The following is a 21,116-nucleotide window of genomic DNA, read 5'->3' as shown; positions in this document are numbered from 1 at the left end:
ACAAATTGAGTCAAAACTACCGAGTGTTGAGTGTGTTACTGAACGCACTGAAATTAAAAAAAGTATTTTTATTGTGTCACTGAACAGACGGCTGTGCAAAAAATAGATATGGCGACGTATCACGATATTTTTCTGAAATATCAATACAGTATTGCGGAAAGAAATATCCCAATATATTGCCGTATGGATTTTATTGCACAGCACTAGATGTAGTGTGCTCACACCTCAAGCAAAATGTGTATGTTGCATGCTTTGAACCAAAATGTCTCATTTGAATATTACCGATCAAATCCTATCGACCCTGACTCTAATTAAAGCTGCAGGTTTGAGCACTGGCTCTCAATCTGCTCCCCACTTAATAATTAGGCCTACTTGGCAGCGTTTACAGTAGCAACTCCTTTTTGACGTGAACGGCTTCCTGACACACACACGCACACACACACACACACACACACACACACACACACGCACGCACGCACGCACACACACACACACACACACACACACACACACACACACGCACACACACACACACACATACACTCTCTCTCACACACACACACACACACACACACACACACACACGCACGCACGCACGCACACACACACACACACACTCTCACACACACACACTCTCTCTCACACACACATTTAAATGATTTATTTATGTCCACATAGATACAGAGTACAAAGGACATAAACACTAGTAATGCAATCAGATGTTGGGAGTTGGTCAGATACAAGAGTGCCTAATTGGCGACCACAATAATGCATACAAAGAAGATATAATACCGCACAGGGTGATGACAAAGGCAGATTGACATACAGTTATACTGTAATACAAGATAAGGGACAGCATCCAATTTCAAGGGTACAAAAAGCAGCGCCTTCTCCATATTGAGCGACTGCCAATAATAGCAGATACTGAACAATACCTTGCTAACTGTTTGGCCCTTCTCTTAGGTAGACCAGCCATCTGAAGGCCTCTTACAACCAGCTTATGGACATGACCCAGGCTACCAAATATGAAAACTATAAGTTTACACCTGTAGCCCAGCTGTGAAATGGTCTGCTCCAGCTGTTGATATTTTAGCATCTTGGTTATGAAGGCCTCCTCTAGGCTGTGGTCAAAGGTACAGCCAACCTCAAGAACAAACACCTCTCTGAGATTTTCATTCACGACAACAACATCAGGAGTGTTAGCTGGAATATTAGAGAACACATCAGAGTCGTCACTACACAGACTGAACATGCTCGGCTTCACGGTGGAATGCTTATAGAGTGAAATAGAAGATCTAAAAATAGAGGAGATATCTTTTGATATCAAATCCACTATTCTATCGTGCCTACATATGTAAAGCCCTTTGTATGCATGGCAACCATTTAAGATGTGAGACATGGTTTCAGTAATCTGTTCATGACCATGATGTATACAGTGAGGAGCATGACTGTTCGGAAGCCAGATGGAAAGATTGAGCTTGGTTGGTAAGGCCAACGCACGCAAGCATACACACACACACACACACACACACACACACACACACACACACACACACACCTACACACACACACACACACACACACACACACATATATCACACACACACACACACACACAGACACACACAGACACACACACATACACACACACACACGCAAACACACACACACACACACACGCAAACACACACACACACACACACACACACACACACACCCGCACAACACATATAAAGTCAGTGAGTGACACTTCGATATGATCGTGAAGTCCATAGGGCAGAACTACTACAGTAACCATGTTCATGTTGTATTCCCATGCAGGTGGATCACTGGAGGCCTCTTCAGTGTGAGGGGAGAACGTTGGAGGCCTCTTCAGTGTGAGGGGAGAACATTGGAGGCCTCTTCAGTGTGAGGGGAGAACATTGGAGGCCTCTTCAGTCAGTGTGAGGGGAGAACATTGGAGGCCTCTTCAGTGTGAGGGCCTGAGGGGAGAATGGGACCAGAGCCCAGGAGGAAATTCACCTGAACATTGTTGCTCGTCAACATGAGATCAATCCAAATCAAACAGAAGGAAATGGTGAAAGGAGAAATAGAACGGCAGCCAAAATAACAGCCCGCCTGGAGCAAACACTTAGCTCCTTTCACTTTCTCGCTTATCAAACAAGCAACTTGCTGATTCATTGTCTTCAGCAAACTTCTGAGATGCTAAAGCTGCACAACGTTGACTCAAATATTGCTGCCTGTTTAAACAAAGCAACTGCAACAGCTGCTAGTAAATGACCTGGCTTTAACTGAAGACATGTGACAGTGACACAAGAGAAAACTGCCCTCAGAACCAACATGTCCTCCAACTTATACCACCAATTTCAGAATTGTGGCCCCCATCCCCCTCACTTGAACCAAATAGGCTGAATGACTGACAGTCACTCATCAGCAGACATGGCAGCTCAGCTTAAGGTTAGTGTAGGTTCAAGTAGGTCAGGATAGGGTTAGGCTGTAGATTAGCTAGATTGTTTGTTTGCTCAGTTGTTCAGGCTAAGATTAGAGTAGTTGGAGTGTTTGTGTCTTCTGGTTCTGTTCTCTCTCTCTTTCTCCCCTCCATCTCTCTCTCTCTCCACTCTCTCCATTCTCCTCTGCTCTCCTCTCCCTCTTCTGTCTCTCTCCTCTCCTCTCCCTCTTCTGTCTCTCTCCTCTCTGCTCTCCTCTCCCTCTTCTGTCTCTCTCCTCTCTCTTTGCCCTCTCGCTCCCCTTCCCTCTCTTCTCTTCTATGCTTGTTTTTTTTTAAAGCTATATAAGTTGTTCAATTCTGTTAATTGATTGTAGCTAGATTTAGTTAGACACATTCTCTGTAAAGTCCTCTGAGAAATGCTTGTGAATTAGAGCTATACAAGTCAACCTAACTTGACTTGACATGGCGGACAATGCGAGCTCCAGAATCGACGCCCCGACCAACATGTCCCTGAGTCCCGGCGACAGCGTGTCGGAGTCACTGGAGTACAAGACGGTGTCTGTGTTCCTGGTGCTCCTGGTGTGTGGTGTGGGCATCGTGGGGAACATCATGGTGGTGGTGGTGGTGCTCACCACGCGCCACATGAGGACCCCCACCAACTGTTACCTGGTCAGCCTGGCCATCGCCGATCTGACAGTGCTGCTGGCGGCCGGGCTGCCCAACGTGTCGCACAGCCTGACGGGCACCTGGGTGTTCGGACACGCCGGCTGCCTGGGCATCACCTACCTGCAGTACCTGGGCATCAACGTGTCGTCCTGCTCCATCACCGCCTTCACCATCGAGAGGTGTGTGTGTGTGTGTGTGTGTGTGTGTGTGTGTGTGTGTGTGTGTGTGTGTGTGTGTGTGTGTCTACCCTGCACTACAGACAGTTTGGTATTCAACAACTGTAACTCAGGGATGAAGAAGCTGTGTATGTGCACCACAGGTTTTACAGTAGTATATGTGCACTTTATAAGTTGTAACTGTTTTTGAACAATACGATCTACCTACTAAACATATGTTGCCAGTACTCTTAGCTGGTGCGATGCCTCTAAACGCAACACATTAAATATATCAAGAGCTGCAAAAACTTGGATGACATTGCGGTAAGACCAACTGTTGCCTCTCTTATCTACAGGTACATTGCTATCTGCCATCCAATGAGGGCTCAGACTTTGTGCACAGTGTCCCGGGCCAAGCGGATCATCACTGGCATTTGGATCTTCACCTGTGTCTACTGCATGCTCTGGTTCTTCCTGGTCAACATTCAGGTCAGATCTTCACCTGTGTCTACTGCATGCTCTGGTTCTTCCTGGTCAACATTCAGGTCAGAGGAATACATTTTGCACATTTAAAGCCCCCATCCAGTGTATTGTGTCATTTTTAAGACATTTCATGTGTTGATGAGCCAGTCTATTGATTAGCCATGCTGTTCGCCTTTTTTTCTTTTTAACCAATAACAATTTTGTTCTCAAAGTAAAAAAAAGAAGAAGCTTTTGTTAAAAATGTGTGATGACATCAGACATTATAATCTGACAACTGATGTTAGTTACGTGGGTGTAAAACACCACTGAATGACCAATTTGATATAACATAATGCATCTTAGCCCCAGAGCCACAGCCTGGTGAATTGCTACAGTACACTAGTCCATATTATTGCAGCTGGTTTGTAACGTCTGTATGGCATCCAGGTCAGCCAAGACGGACATGTGCAGTGTGGATACAAGGTGAAACGGGAGCTCTACCTGCCCATCTACCTCATCGACTTCGCCATCTTCTACGTGGTCCCGTTGCTCCTGGCCATTGTGCTGTATGGCCTGATAGCACGGATCCTCTACCTCAGGTAACCAGTCTGGTCTCATGAACAAGCATCTACCTCAGGTAACCAGTCTGGTCTCATGAACAATCCTCTACCTCAGGTAACCAGTCTGGCCTCATGAACGATCCTCTACCTCAGGTAACCAGTCTGGTCTCATGAACGATCCTCTACCTCAGGTAACCAGTCTGGCCTCATGAACGATCCTCTACCTCAGGTAACCAGTCTGGCCTCATGAATGATCCTCTACCTCAGGTAACCAGTCTGGTCTCATGAACGATCCTCTACCTCAGGTAACCAGTCTGGCCTCATGAACGATCCTCTACCTCAGGTAACCAGTCTGGTCTCATGAACGATCCTCTACCTCAGGTAACCAGTCTGGCCTCATGAATGATCCTCTACCTCAGGTAACCAGTCTGGTCTCATGAACGATCCTCTACCTCAGGTAACCAGTCTGGCCTCATGAATGATCCTCTACCTCAGGTAACCAGTCTGGTCTCATGAACGATCCTCTACCTCAGGTAACCAGTCTGGTCTCATGAACGATCCTCTACCTCAGGTAACCAGTCTGGCCTCATGAACGATCCTCTACCTCAGGTAACCAGTCTGGTCTCATGAACGATCCTCTACCTCAGGTAACCAGTCTGGCCTCATGAATGATCCTCTACCTCAGGTAACCAGTCTGGTCTCATGAACGATCCTCTACCTCAGGTAACCAGTCTGGCCTCATGAACGATCCTCTACCTCAGGTAGAGACAAGAATACAACTCTGAATCCTTGTAATTTTGGGGGGAAATCCTCTCGCATGAAAATGGTCAAATTCAAATATACTGAATATATTGAGGCAACAGTATTTGCAGTTTTAATAAAAAAACATTGGTATCAGCCTTGCACCTAGTTTCCAGGCTTTTCAGACCGGCAAGAAACCCTGCCAATCCTGTAATATGGTATATTAATTAAACTCTAGTTCCATGTTCATTCGCACTAATTCAATCAACCAACCAATGAACCAATCAATGCCTGTTGCTGTCTGTTGGGATGAATGGTCTCATATAGTGGCTTGTGTCCCTCCAGCCCTCTCCCCAGCCACTCCGACACCGGCGCCACCACGCTGCGTCGCAGCTGTCGTGAAGGCTCCGAGCCGGGGAAGGCGGGTCACCAGAGCTGGCCAAAGAGCGCGCTCTCCTCCAGGAAACAGGTCTGTTGCCTGCATCTCATAATGACCCCCTACCTCCCTCCACTCTTTTCTTACTCCATCCTGTTTTTTCTCACAGGTAATTGCCCTGAGAAGCTTTAGTCACATTTGACCCCATTCTGGTCTCTTGGCTGTGTGTGATCTGCAGGGATTATAGGGGTCATGATTCCCTCTTTACAGTGCGGCGATGCTGCTCCTGCTGTCCATCACCTCAGAGAGCCAGGGGAGTAATGGCTTCTTTTCCTCAGGCGGTGGACTGAAAGAGGCTTCTGACTGAGAAGACCCTCAAGTCACAATTGCAGCGTAGCCTGGATGTAGAATACATTCTCTCAGGCTCTTGGTGTTGAAAGCCTTCACCTCTGTATGGCTTCATCCACTGATCAGGGTTTGGAGGAGGTCTTTTCTGCGCAGAAGGGAGTACTTGTGTGTTTATTATGGCCTTTTGCTCTTTTGAAAATTGGACAGATTTTTGTTGTTGTCTCCAACAATTGGATGGAGCGTTACGGACAAAATCAAATATCACAATATTTTTTGACAAAATACCTCAGATATTGCGACAAAATTGTAGTGATGACTGTTGGTGCTTTCACAAAATATTTACACAGTGAGATTTTGATCACAGTGAGGCAAGTACAACAATTTGGTTAGGGTTAGGGTTTGGTTATGGTCGTGCTTAGATAAGAAAACCATAACCCTAATCTTAACCACAGCTTTTTCACTTGCCGCATGTTTTCAGGAAGAAGCAGTGGCGGCGACCAATCAAATGAGTTCCGGGCGTGGTCATCCCGGGGTCATGCTGAGTTCTGCATCCCCGCCGAGAATTGCATCCCCGCCACATTTTGGGGCTGTTTTAACTTAAAAACAGGGATGCAAATCTCGGCAGGTACAAACCGCCGAGACTTGCATCCCCCTCCATAAAGTCAGGAGAGACCCCAGGCCTCGAGAGGTCACCTGTAGCCAGATTTTATGCATCAAAGTCAGTCTCCATGAGCCAGGACAGACCCCCCTGGCCTGGAGATCACGTCTACCGAGACAATTATATAATTTGTAAACAGTTAAGTTTCCGTATAAATCATTGCAATATGCTCCCGTGAGGTGGGGATGCATTTGGCGGCGGGGGCGCAAAATTCGGCATGACACCGGCCCGTATTAGGCAAAAATGATGGTCCGGGTACGATAGCAACACGGCGATCTCAGGACGTGCGTGTGTGTGTGTGTGTGTGTGTGTGTGTGTGTGTGTGTGCATGGGGCGTGGGTGAGTACTGAGTAGAGTAGAGAGTAGATCCTAATCGAATGTGTTCAAGGGGCTGCGTTCGAGAGCAGCAGCTTTGCATAATGTGATTTGGGGTTTACATTGAAGTGTGCTTAATACCGCAGATGATTCTCCCCTCTCACTTCTTCAAGAGGCACTTCATGCTCTTTCATTCATCGTTTCAGAGACTGATTCAATCTGATCCAGTTTGATAAACTTGCGTATACCAAAAGAATGGCAGTTTAGTGCTTGGAGATTAATACAGTGTGCTGTGAGATTACTATAGCCTACAGTTTTAATCTCTAAGAGTGTTCCCCCCCCCCATCATGTCTGTGATCTCCTCAAGTGTATGTTATTAAAGGAAGAGAGTTGGGTCTGTTTGGTCATTGCTGCTCAGGGCGAGTGGATATCAGCACTGAGCATCTGAAATGTGAATTCTTTGGTTGGATGGACAGTAGCTTGGGATTGGGGCTCGGCGATATGGACCAGAAATCATGGCTGCAACCGGAACCGCCTACTGTACCTAGTACCTACAGTACCTACTGTACCTACAGTACGTGAGAGTTTCACCCCGACTATGGGCCCGGGATGACCACGCCCCAAACTCATTTGATTGGTTGGTTGCCGCAACTGCTTCTTCCTGAAAACATGCTGCAAGTAAAAAATATGTGGTTAAGATTAGGGTTATGGTTTTCTTATCTAATTACGACCATAACCAAACCCCAACCACATTGTTGTACTTGCCTAAACCTAATCATCAGTATATAAATGGGAGCTGGGACTCTGTTTCTCTGTCCCACTGTGATGTCATAAATCCCACTGTGACATGGTAAATGGTAAATGGACTGCATTTATAAAGCGCTTTTATCCAAAGCGCTTTACAATGTGCCTACATTCACCCATTCACACACTGAAGGCGGCCAGCTGCCACGCAAGGTGCTTGCCCAAGGACACTTCGACATGTGGACTGGAGGAGCCGGGGATCGAACCACCAACTTTCTGATTAGTGGACGACCCGCTCTACCTCCTGAGCCACAGCCGCCCGACATCATCCGTGATGTCATAAATCCCACTGTGACATCATCAGCGATGTTATAAATCCCAGTGATGTCATAAATCCCACTGTGACATCATCAGTGATGTCATAAATCTGACGTAATCAGTAATGCTGGTCTCATTGGCCACACAGCAGCCGAGCTGCGGGCAAGGCCGCGCAGCGCCAGCTTGGCGAGCTGCAGGGCCAGCTCGGTGAGCTGCAGGACGGGTGAGGCCGCGCACTGCGCGCAGCGGCCGAGCTAGCGAGCCCGCATAGTGGGTGAGCCTAGGAATCGAGCACACGTAGCGCGCGAGATCCCTAGTGTTTTAAAATAAGAAAAATGCTTGTCACAAATGTATCTGGTTTGACCAGGAATCGAACCCCAGTCCTCAGAAGGTAAGGAAAGTGCCTTACCCATTAAGGCGCAAACCCGAGCACAGCCTGAGCTGAACATCTTTCACCCCCCTAAGCCGGCCCATGTGGCCCGCGGGCCGCCAGTTGCCCATCCCTGCTGTACAGCATGATGGATATGGCATGGTTCTGCCGCTCATCTTTTAAACCTCTCCAAAGAACTGAACTCTGCTTTTTCTTTGAACAAAGCAGGTCTTCATCGTCAGTGGATCGCTGCTGTCAACTTGTGAGCGAGTGGAAGGGCTTTAAGTTGGGATGGATGCCCTGCGTCTAGCAAGAAGCCCCTGATATGTTTGTCATGTTGGAGCCCTGGAAGCCATGACAGTAATAATATGCATTCAAAATCCTCACCTGGACGCTTCTCTCATTATCGCAGCACTCGGATAATTGGAACCCGCCTCCTCCCTGTTCAATTAAACGCTTTGTTGTGCCGCATATTATTAATCTGCTGTACCTGCTGAGGTGGCTGCCTGTCACACCGGCTCTCTGCTGAAGGCAGGGACACAGAGCCTTATCTCAAATAGCATTTAGCCAAGGAGAGACGTGCACATGATACCCCGCTATCAACCTGCCCCACTTTAGTGTCTTTTATTTTTATTTATTTATTATTTCTTGCTATGATCTGAGCCGAGTAAAAGGGCAGCCATGCTTCAATGGAATTATTATGGCACATCGGAGGCGGTGGGTGAAAACGAATGCAGAGGGAGGGAGGGAGGGAGGGAGGGAGGGGTGAGGGAGGGAGGGAGGGAGGGGTGAGGCTGGCGTAGGGAAGGTGTGTGCATTGTTGGCTACTGATAAGGCTAATCACTGGAGTCTAGGCTGACTGGCTCTCTCCGTTTCACCAGGGCTCAGGAATTTTCTGAGCTGTCGCCATGGTCACCAACATAGGTGGTGGGGGTTGGGGTGGGGGGGGGGGGGGGTGGAGGGTAGTTCAGGAGGTGCAGAGGGATGCTTTACACGTGTGCACACACACACACACACACACACACACACACACACACACACACACGCGCACCCCCCCCCCCCCTCGAACCACTTTGAGAGCTATTTCATTGGGTCTGAATGGCCTTGCTGTCCATTTTGTTGTATTGTGCTGCCTGTGCTGTTTTGTGTCTTTTTCACTTTGTGCACCACATGTGCGTGCGTGCGTGTGTCTGATGTATTATTATGGGTGCTCTGGTCTTCCTACAACCACTTTGCCTGTTCAGGCATGTTTATCTACCCATGATGCATTTCTGCAGTCTATGATTGTTTTGGAGGAATATCATTATGCTTTCAGGGGTCATCTGAAAACTCTGCATATTTGTCTTCAGCAATTGTCAATGCTGTTGTAGAAACCATGTTATTAAGTGAAGTGCTATTGACTGCATCACTCATTCTAAAAGGTCCTATTGTAATATTTTAACATCAATAGATCTTCACCACAATTACTTATGATTGAGACATCACTGAGAAGACTGGCATGAGATAGAAGTTACTGGTGCATGGGCTCCCCAGAACCCACTGGGGACCGCAGGCGGTCTGGGTCAGCAAATCAGGAACATATTGCAGGTGTGGGCGGGGCAGGCGGGCGGACTGGCTCTAATGACGTGTTGGGTTATTGTGGGCCTTAAAAAACCCTGACCCCCAGCTGTAATAGCTATTACAGACTGACGAAGACCAGTGAGGTTGAAACGCATTGCGTTTTGTGCCCCTGATTATTTAAGATGTACATTGTTTGTTAAACTGTTTCAGTACACATGTACTATATACTTCGTGATTAAATCTTGCTCCTTATATCCAAGAAGCTCCTTTTTCTTGTAACTGCCATTATACCAAGGTATCAGAACTTATTTGACAATGATAGGGGCGGCTGTAGCTCAGGAGGTAGAGCGGGTCCTCCACTAATCGCTTTGGATAAAAGAGGTCGGTGGTTCGATTCCCGCCTCCTCCAGTCTGCATGTCGAAGTGTCTTTGGGCAAGATACTGAACCCCAAATTGCTCCGGTTGGTGTGCCAGCACCCTGCGTGGCAGCCTGCCGCCATCGGTGTGTGAATGGGTGAATGTACCTAGTGACTGTAAAGTGCTTTGGATAAAAGCGGTATATAAATGCAGGCCATTTACCATAAAACACTGTTAATGTAGCGGTCTTCTGCTTCCTGTCTGCAGGTGACCAAGATGCTGGCTGTGGTGGTGATCCTGTTTGCCCTGCTGTGGATGCCCTACCGAACCCTGGTTTTGATCAACTCCTTTGTGTCGACGCCCTACTTGGATGCTTGGTTCATCCTATTCTGTCGGACCTGCATCTATGCCAACAGCGCCATCAACCCTGTCATATACAATGCCATGTCTCAGAAGTTTCGCTCGGCCTTTCGCGGGCTGTACCACTGTCAGCGGCCAGAGGGAAACCAGAGGACCATGACAACGATCCAAACCGGCTACAGCACCGTCCAAGACGCACGGACCTCGTATCCCAATGACAATGGAACCGTTGAAAAGGCAAGGAGAGCCACCGGTGCCGTCACAAAGCAGAATGGATGTGATCATCCTGAGACTACCACCGCCAACGGCCGGAAAGTAGAAGACCCTGTCGACACCATCCATGGGTTTGGTATGGATCCTGTTAGAACCTCGCCATCTACTGATAGGAAGGATGTGGATCCAACCGCAGGAGCTTTAGATGTGACTGACACCCTCATACCTATCAAACAGGGGGGAAAGAAACATCTACATATTTCAATATTAAATGATAGGACATCTGTCGTTTTGACACAATCCCACTCAGTCCATGTTGACACATCGAGTGAAAGGAAAACCTTGGATTCTACTGAGCTCTCATCCAACTTCTCATCCAATGACAAGAAAGCTGTGGGTTCCATAATAATGATTTCATCCAGTGATAAGAAAGCTGTGGGTTCCACGGAAGTCCTTTCATCCAATGTCAGGAAAGCTCTGGGTTCCACTGAAGTCCTTTCATCCAATGTCAGGAAAGCTCTGGGTTCCACTGAAGTCCTTTCATCCAATGTCAGGAAAGCTCTGGGTTCCACGGAAGTCCTTTCATCCAATGTCAGGAAAGCTCTGGGTTCCAGGGAAGTCCTTTCATCCAATGACAGGAAAGCTCTGGGTTCCACGGAAGTCCTTTCATCCAATGACAGGAAAGCTGCGGGTGATAAGGAGCTCTCTCCATCCAATGAAAATAAAGCTGTGGCTTCTACAGAACTCTCTTCATCCAATGAAAACAAAGCTGTGGGTTCTACAGAACTCTCTTCATCCAATGAAAATAAAGCTGTGGGTTCTACAGAACTCTCTTCATCCAATGAAAATAAAGCTGTGAGTTCTACAAAACTCTGCTCATCCAATGACAAAAAAGCAGTGGGTTCCACAAAGCTGTCCTCATCCAATGAAAAGAAAGCTGTGGGTTCTACAGAACTCTCTTCATCCAATGAAAAGAAAGCTTTGGGTTCTACAGAACTATCTTCTTCATCCAATGAAAAGAAAGCTTTGGGTTCTACAGAACTATCTTCTTCATCCAATGAAAAGAAAGCTTTGGGTTCTACAGAACTCTCTTCATCCAATGAAAAGAAAGCTTTGGGTTCTACAGAACTATCTTCTTCATCCAATGAAAAGAAAGCTTTGGGTTCTACAGAACTATCTTCTTCATCAAATGAAAAGAAAGCTTTGGGTTCTACAGAACTCTCTTCATCCAATGACACGGAAGCTGTGGATGACTCATGTGTCGGATCCTCTTTAGGTCATGATATAAGAGAGAAGAAACCTGCTGACCTCCACTCATTCAGTGATTCAAAAGATGATATGGAGTCGTCCTTGGCCACTGATGTGAGGTGTAAAGAGCCTATTGACTCAGTCTGACACAGTAAGAAGAGACAAGTCTGACACAGTAAGAAGAGACAAGTCTGACACAGTAAGAAGAGACACAGATTGCTGGATCGAAGAAAGAAAAAACACAATCAAGGATGAGATCACATTCACTCCTGCTGAAACCCAGAAAAGGGAGGATAGCATGATTCATACAGTGGTGTAGAAACATGCATGCTCAGTCTTACATTTTCTCTCATACTGTATACATATATATATATATATATATATATACTGCTGTATATATACTGTATATTCCTGAATTGTATGCTTTGCTTGAAGGTCTACAATAGTGGGTGATAGTGATAGTGGTGTAGAAACATAGATATATACTAGGCATCTCGCAGGCTACGCACGCTCGATTCCTAGGGTCGCCCGCTGCACGGCCTCGCCTGTCCTATGCCTGTGCGTGCAATGTCTCCCTCTCTCTCTTCCTCGGTCTCTCTCCCCCTCTCTCCCTCAGTCTCTCCCCACTCTTTCTCCCTCTCCCTCAGTCACATCAGTGACATCATCACTGAACTATAGCCTTGTGTGTGAGTGAATTTATGACATCACTGATGTCATCAGTGACATCACTGAACTATACTCTTGTGTGGGTGTGAGTGAATTTATGACATCCCTTATGATGTCAGTGGAATTTATGACATCACTGATGATGTCATCAGTGACATCACTGAACTATAGCCTTGTGTGTGTGTGTGTGTGTGTGTGTGTGTGTGTGTGTGTGTGTGTGTGTGTGTGTGAGAGTGAATTTATGACATCACTGATGATGTCATCAGTGGGACAGAGAGAAACAGAGCCCTAGCTCCCTTTTATCAATGCTTCTTTCACAAGAATGAGCAAAGCAAGGATTAATTGGAGAGATTTGGACTTTTAATGCTAAAACTCTGTACAAAATGTATTCATGTATATATATTTGTGATGGCCGCGTACCCTCCACCCCGCACCATTATCATCATTAGCATTATCATCATCAACATGATTATCATCAGCAACAAGTCCCTGATCATCATACAAGACTACCAATCGTTTCCTCACATCCTCGTACAGAGACTGAAACACAGTCCAAGGCTTGTCTGCCGATTTAACTAGACAACCCCCTGTTGGCTGTAAAGGGTCACAGCGGGCGTTTGATTTGATGACACAGAGTTCACCACCCAGCCAGCTCAAATGGCTGATAATTCAACTGAAACAGAAAAGAGATGCTTCAAGCTGCAGAGACTGATGAGCATCTTGCTGCATGTTTGGCCATTTATTTGAAGGCACTTGCAATCGGTTCTATACTAAGCTTTTGGCCAGCGCAAGCGGGCCCCTACATCTGGCTTTGTCCAGAGCCAATTTGGGTGGCAATGTGGGTGCCTCTTCTGTTGAGTGATGTGAGCTGCACACCAATCCGAGGACACGCTGCAAGTCTTTGGTTAGGACGCTGCGGTATACTGGCCAATCAGGAACGCCGCTGGCAAAACAGTAATGGCTGCCTCCGCCTCGAGCAGTAACGTCAACATTCGTCGAGTTTAAACAGCCATAAATTGCAGTTATTGCAATCGATTGCAATAACAATTGCAATCAATTGCATTGATATTCCAAAAAAAAAAACGTATTTGGGAGAACATCACATTGGTCAACTTACACTTGAAAGTGATGACAACATACCTTCCTGGTAGATTGGCTTCAGTGCTCCATGCTACAGTAACACCTTCATGTTGAGTGATAGTCGCCTACGAGCATCTCAACAGTGAGAACATGAGAACATGAACATGAGAACTTCTAGCATCTCTACAGTGAGAACATGAGAACCGCTTTCTCTGTTTTCCCAAGCAGTGAAGGTGAAGGACAAGAGGAGACAAACTGTCGGCTAGCTGTGAGATGTTTTATGACAAAAAGTGTTTGAAACCCATTTCCAAAATAGACATACATTCCGTCAGTTACTTATGGATGGAGCTATAGTGAAAATAAATGATCCCCCTTTTTGCTGGGGGTCCCCGGAACATCTTCAGGGAGCCCTGGGGGTCCCGGACCCCACTTTGAGAACCACTGTTCCGGATCTCTCCGTTCTCACCCAGCAGGTAAGTTGACCAACAGGACAATATCTCAAAATATATTTCTAACAGACTTTTTCTGAATTGTTAGTGTCCATTTCTCCTAAATTCCTCTGGTAAAAGACTCACTTATTTACATGTTAGCAAACATTTAACTCCCAAATGTGACTTTAGAGAACATAGAGATAGCATTTTGTTGTAAATGCTGCATGTCGTCGTTTAGTGAAATTCAACAGTGGAACGTTTTTACTGCATTTTTTTCCAAGGAATGAGGAATGAGATGACTTCCCTTGACCATGAATTGACTGTTATAGATTCATTGTGTGCTTCATATTGTATTTATGATGAATGAATTATTTTGGAGCTGTCAAACGCTTCCCATGCCCCCTAGATGTACTGTAGGTAATAACAACCAGACTGCAAAGTTGTGCTCATTTGATTAAAGTGGCTTCCTGGTGAATGCTAGCCTGCTATCCAGCCCATAATAGCAGTTTTCAGCATGAATTTGCATGGCCAATTGTCATATTATTCAGCACTCTTCACATTTGCATGGTGATTCGCCAGTTGGAGATATTCACACAGAAGTGAAAGTTTTTGGGGATGACTTATAATAATTGCTGGTGATTTTATTGAAAAAGATTAACAATGTGTGGCAGTAGTCTGGGTCTGGCTTAACTAGGCTTGCCTGGTCTCTTTTGTGGTCACTTTTGCCTTTATTTGACAGGACAGTATAGGCAGACAGGACAGTAGACAGACAGGACAGTATAGGCAGACAGGACAGTAGACAGACAGGACAGTATAGGCAGACAGGAAAGGTGGGGAGAGAGAGAGAGGGATGACATATGGCAAAGGACCACGTAGTCTCTTAAAACACTCCGGCGAATGCAGCTATACGTTACACCCCAAGAACATGCACAAGGAAGTTGGGAAAAAAACCTTCAGACTGGAAGGAAGTTCGACAAAATCCGACCAATCACGACACGTGTGTCCACGAAAAAAAATTCTGATTGGACTAATGAGCGGAAGACCCGCCTTAAAAAAATTCTGATTGGACTAATGAGCGGAAGACCCGCCTTTAAAAAATTCTGATTGGACTAATGAGCGGAAGACCCGCCTTTCTGCTTCCCATTCCGGTTGGTGCATGATTCTCCCTCACGAAGTACAGACGGTATGGCGGAAGCATTTGAAAATTGCGGAAGCCAACTCGTCTGTTGTAAGAGACTAAGGACCACGGTTCAGATTCGAACCCGGGGCGGCCGCGCAAAGGACGAGCATGTTAAAAAAAATCTGAATTTCCATTTTGGGCTTATGATTACAATGAAAATACCCCAAAAAGACAAAAACAAAACAAAAACCACAGGCTTCCACGGTATAAATATGGAGGTGGCATTCTATAAATGGGCGTGTGACATAACAACAGGAGTGACATCACAAGAGGAGAATGTTCTGCTGGGGCTGACACAGGGATGCAAAGTCATGGAGAGTGAAAAAAGGTGACAGACACCAGGGCAGACATAAAACCACTCAGAAATCCTCTTATTTTGGGCTGAAAAATGTGACTGTCACCTAAAGGTGACTAGTATGCATCCCTGTGACATCACTGCAGGGAGTTCCATGAAATGGAACAGTGCCCCCTACTGGTTACAAAAACTAGTCTTAAGTGCAGCTAAATGCAGCTATGTGTGATCCCCCCCCCCCCCCCAAAATCCCATTGCTATGTTCCACATATGAATGCAATGTGGTCTCCAACCTGCACCATGCTCTTTAAGCGTTTGTGATACGCGCTCTACCAGGTGAGCCTGTTTTTCTTCTTCCAAGATTTCCTGGTATGCACGTTTGAAAAATGTCAAAACAAGTCAGTTTGTGATAGCGCTCTCTACTGGCCTGTCAAAGCAAAACAATAGCGAGCTAAAAAATGCACATTGTCCTGATGTAAATGTGTATTTGGCATTGACAGTTGAATTTGTTCTTCTCTTTATGTCACTTTTATATACGTACGTGTGTGTGTGTGCGTGTGTGTGAGAGTGTGTGTGTGTGTGTGTGTGTGTGTGCGTGCGTGCGTGCGTGCGTGTTGCCCTGGAGAGCTGCTGGCTTGTTGCGTTGTTCTTATCAATGTGTTGTAGTCACAGAGTTTCAAACTTTCAAATTTTTCAAAGTGGTTTTATCTGTATCGCTATGATGTATCGCTATGAGGTTGTTATAATGGACATGTGTGAGTGCTTTTGGTTTCATAGTATGCACATGCAGTGCAGCGCGCACTGTGCAGAGTGGCTTTCTTTCAGTATTTTGCCAAAACTCAATAAAAACTTTTGCCAAACCGTGTCTCTCAGGTCATGATGCCTTCTTCCCTCGTCCTTTCCTGCCTGACCAGAGGTAGCTGTCAAAGGAAAGAAAGTTGAGGCAGTCTCTCATTTTAAGTATTTCAAATAAATATCAAATATATCAAATATCCCCCTGCTTCCAACCATCAAGTGTAAAAAGAGAACACAACACAGCCACATGAGAGCGAGAGAAAGAGAGGACGAGATGAAACGGAACACAGCGTCTCTCCACTTTCATCTCATCACTCGATGTTCTATGGAGAAGAGGCGATGAGGAGAGGATGGTAGAGGTGAGACAGGAAGCACGGCTGGAGGTGTGTGTGTGTAGGTGTGTGTGTCTGTGTGTGTGTGTGTGTGTTGGGGGATGGGGAGGTGGCTATGGGCCAACCTCTCCAGGGTGCACCCCTGTGCTCCACCAGCCTCACAGTACAGTATTGTAAATTGGCTGACAAAGCATGCTGCTCCTCACTGTTGGTTCCATTAGGTATTCTCCAGCAGGGGGTGTTACTCACCCTGTAGCCCACCTGTCACTCAACCCCGCTGGGAAGGTCTCTCAAGTCGCAGCTGAGCAACAGAAGGTTTTGTGCCACTTTTCGGAATATTTCCACTCTGCTGTCAGCTTCACAAAGATGAAATAGGGCACGGCCCGAAAAGGAGGAAGCACGCATCGCAGAGAGTTTCCACTGATCCCAGACTTCTGATCCTAACACCTGAGAAGACTTCTGATCCTAATACCTGAGAAGACTTCTGATCCTAACACCTGAGTTAGCAATTAAGTGCTAACTTAATTTATTTATCCTAGTTGCTACTCCACCCTCTGCCGATCTGGGGAGAGCCCATGCTTCCTCCGAGACATGGGCAGTTAGCCAACCGCTTCTTTTCACCTGACAGGGGAAGCTTCACCGGTAGGACATAGCACGTGGGAGGTTCACGCTATTCCAACCAGTTCCCCTCCCTCCGAACAGGTGCCCTTAACGACCAGAGGAGGAACCACATTAGCAACCAGGATATTGCATGTTTTAGTCAAATTGTCATGGCAAATTGTTTACAAAAGATGGACAATAAAGCTGATTTTCAAAGTACCTTGAGGATTTTTCAAGTTGTGAATTAAGTCAAATTTCTCTCTTGATTACAAAGGTGGAAAATACTAGCCTGGGTAAACCCATCCCCCACGTGACCTGCTCTCAGACCTGTTCTCAGTCACTATGTGCTAGTGACTGGGAACTGAGAGAGCAGGTCACGTGGTGGCTGGGTTTACCTAGGCTAGGAAAATACAACTGTTTTTAACTGGGTGTTTACTGATTAAATGTTTAAGCTCGCCACAAATGCAGATGTTTTTTTTAATATATATAACCAATTGCAAATTATTACAATTACCAAACAGATAAAAAGTAGATTATTATATTGAAATGTAATTTTAGATTTAGAATGTTAATTTTCTATAAAACACAATACATTTTAATGTAAATCCACAACGTTTATTTTTGGCCCTCGACCTCCACCCAGATTGAGTTTTGGCCCTTCATGGGAAAGAATTTGACTTTGACTCAAGTGGCCTCCTGTAGGCTCCTCAGCTGTAGGCTGTAGGCTCCTCAGCTATGCAGTGGTCAATAAATCATGGTCACAGCAGTCGGTGATCTATCGTCACCAAATTTCAAAATACAATCTCAATTTACATTTGTTTCTTTGGACTTCAGGCCCTATCGTTCACCGGTGCACACGCGGGGTAAACTGCGTTAGCGTTTGCCCCGGCTGTCATTGCTACCTTCCAACATGCAACACCTGTGAATCTCAAGCTGTAGCTATTTAGCTTGAAGTCAGCCTGCTAATAGGAAGCTGCCACAGTGGAAAGGCACCACTTTAACTTTAGGCTGTTGGCGTCACCGGCATGCCTGTGTGAGTCACCTGCAAGCCAATTATACATGGGAGCAAATTCCACGGCCATAGAAGACTCAAAAAAGGTGTTTAGAAAAAAGATGATTCATATTCCATCGCACATTCCATTTTCACACATTGATGTTAACGTGACCCATCTGTCACATTGATGTTAAGGTGACCCATCTGTCTGTCACAGCCGCTCAGATTCACTTTGCTTTTAATTAGCACGTCTAAATGAGCTCTCCTGTCTCATGTCAGTTAGACACATGGCCACATGCTCTTCAGTCCTCAGCTTCCCATCAAACTCCTCTGTGACATGACATCTTCTTCACTGTCATTCTTCATCACCAGCAGCAGAGGAGCGCTGCCTGTCTTCTGTCTGTCTGCACCAGCACCCTGTGTGTGTGTGTGTGTGTGTGTGTGTGTGTGTGTGTGTGTGTGTGTGTGTGTGTGTGTGTGTGTGTGTGTGAATGGGTGAATGTAGGCATGTGTTGCAAAGCGCTTGGAGTGGTCGGTACTTGAAAAGCGCTATATAAATGCAGTACAATTTACATATGACACAATGCATTTGTGTTTTTGTCAAAGCACACGCACGTACGCCTCCAAGCAGCAGAGGACATCCTATGCGCTTCCACATTGCAGAGGACACACGTATACCATTCAGCATTTCATAAATGTAAAGTCATTATCGTAGGCCTGTGGGGTCTCATTGATAGTCACATTAGCTCGATCAGCCAGATGGCTGCTACATGTTGAAGGATGTGGGATCAGCCGTGCGCACACACACACACACACACACACACACACACACACACACACACACACACACACACACACAGTATCTGAAAAGATATTTGAAAACAGTCTAAGAGCAAAGTGGGTAGTTAGTTAGTAGCTAGGTTGAGACAGTCATCCAGCCTGTCTCTGCACAGGCTAAGGAATGTATATGACAGGAGAGAGGTCATAAAGGTTAGACATCTGGATAAGACCTAGATCAAACACAGATGACAGAGGGAGCATTGTCTCTTAAACAGAGGAGGAGAGAGATAAGCTTTTGAAACCTGCACTTCTGAGGAAATAGAGGGCTATCATGGTTAATATTCAAGTTTGAACGACAGGTGACACATTAAACTATATTTGCCCAAAACACACACATTCATGAACTGTTTTTCACCTAGAAAGGAGACAGATGATTGGTTGAGAGGAGCAGGAGTAGGTTGTGGTTTAGTCTAAACAGAGAGTATATAACCTGAAGCTGAACAGAGAGTATATAACCTGAAGCATAGGTTTAGTCTGAACAGAGTATATAACCTGAAGCAGGTTTAGTCTAAACAGAGAGTATATAACCTGAAGCAGGTTTAGTCTGAACAGAGAGTATATAACCTGAAGCTGAACAGAGAGTATATAACCTGAAGCAGGTTTAGTCTGAACAGAGAGTATATAACCTGAAGCTGAACAGAGAGTATATAACCTGAAGCAGGTTTAGTCTGAACAGAGAGTATATAACCTGAAGCTGAACAGAGAGTATATAACCTGAAGCATAGGAATTGAAAAGTTAGAAAGCTCTTTCTCGATCCCGTCCTCTGAGTGCTGTTTTTTCATCTCAATAAATCTATATTTTGAGACCTGCACTTGCTGTTGGCTGCATTTTCTACATCTGCTACTCCTCCTCCATTCGCAAACACCTTCGAGATACTACACACACACACACACACACACACACACACACACACACACACACACACACACACACACACACACACACACACACACACACACACACATCATACATCGCCCTAAGTCTCCGGTGAGCCACATTTGAAACTGGCGGGTCTCTTGCAATAAAATAGCAACGAGTATTTGTGCTAAAAATAAATAAATAAATAAATAAATACCTATGACCTATGTCATCAGTGATGTCATCAATGAAGTCATACATCACTGATGATGTCATACATAGGCATTGTGACATTGTGACATCTCTGATGATGTCATCAGTGACACACACACACACACACACACACGAGAGGACTTAAATGTTTCTCTGCCACAAGAACATATTTGTGGTCAGAATATTTATTTCCTGTCATCCCCTCCCTCCAGTCAGGTACATTCCCTGACCTTCAACAGAACCTTGGTTAATTAGACCCGAATAACTCAAGACTGTCTTTCCTCTTAGAAATGTACTGCTGCAGTGGTGGACAAATGATCCAGTAGAGCAGCGGTTCCCAAACTTTTCAGAGCAAGTACCACTACAGTACGTACCAAACCAAATTTCCCAGGGACCACTTCCACTGCGAATAACAAATAACAATATATATAAGGCTAATAATATAATAATAATATAAGGCTACTAGCTGGTTCAAAATGGAAACACACACGCACGCACACACACACACACACACACACACACACACACACACACACACACACACACACACACACACACGCATGCATGTCACAGGGTGACTGTGTGTGGTTGTGGGTCATCTCTCCTTCACTGTATGAATGCACCCATCCAATCTCTCTCTCACCTGTTGATTAGTGTGAATGCTTCCACCTGGGGTGATTAGCTCACCTGGGGTGAGCTGTGGGTTTGTTCCTGGGCACAAGCTGTCATATATACAGGTGGAGAGCGGAGAGAAGAAAGAGAAAACCGGCACGAGCAAGTGACAGACTGGGCTTGGAAGGCACAGAGGGACGGAGACAGCCAGGACTACCAGTGAGACGGGAGCTGGTGACGAGGCGGTGCGTGAGACAGCACAGCGGACTGGATCGAGGAAAAGAGAGAGGACGCCCTGTGGGAATAGTGGAGGAGTGAAGTT

At 45.8% G+C, this 21,116-nt stretch overlaps 1 protein-coding gene across 1 annotated transcript in view; it reads left to right on the top strand.

Moving 5' to 3' along the window:
* Positions 1–2,911: 2,911 nt before the first annotated feature.
* trhr2 (thyrotropin releasing hormone receptor 2) overlaps positions 2,912–21,116 on the top strand; it is a gene marked incomplete at both ends in the record, with an annotated part of 30,267 nt that continues 12,062 nt past the window's right edge. The window contains 5 exons of the mRNA XM_083654826.1: positions 2,912–3,294; positions 3,627–3,759; positions 4,180–4,331; positions 5,379–5,502; positions 10,347–10,799. Of these exons, the coding sequence (XP_083510952.1) occupies positions 2,912–3,294; positions 3,627–3,759; positions 4,180–4,331; positions 5,379–5,502; positions 10,347–10,799 (1,245 nt within the window). The remainder of the gene's footprint in view (positions 3,295–3,626; positions 3,760–4,179; positions 4,332–5,378; positions 5,503–10,346; positions 10,800–21,116) is intronic.

The sequence above is a fragment of the Poromitra crassiceps genome, assembly GCF_964638095.1.
Source record: "Poromitra crassiceps genome assembly, chromosome: 18".
NCBI classification, from domain to species: Eukaryota; Metazoa; Chordata; class Actinopteri; order Beryciformes; family Melamphaidae; genus Poromitra; species Poromitra crassiceps.
Note: the sequence above shows the minus strand (reverse complement) of the source record. Positions and strands in the feature narration are given on the sequence as shown.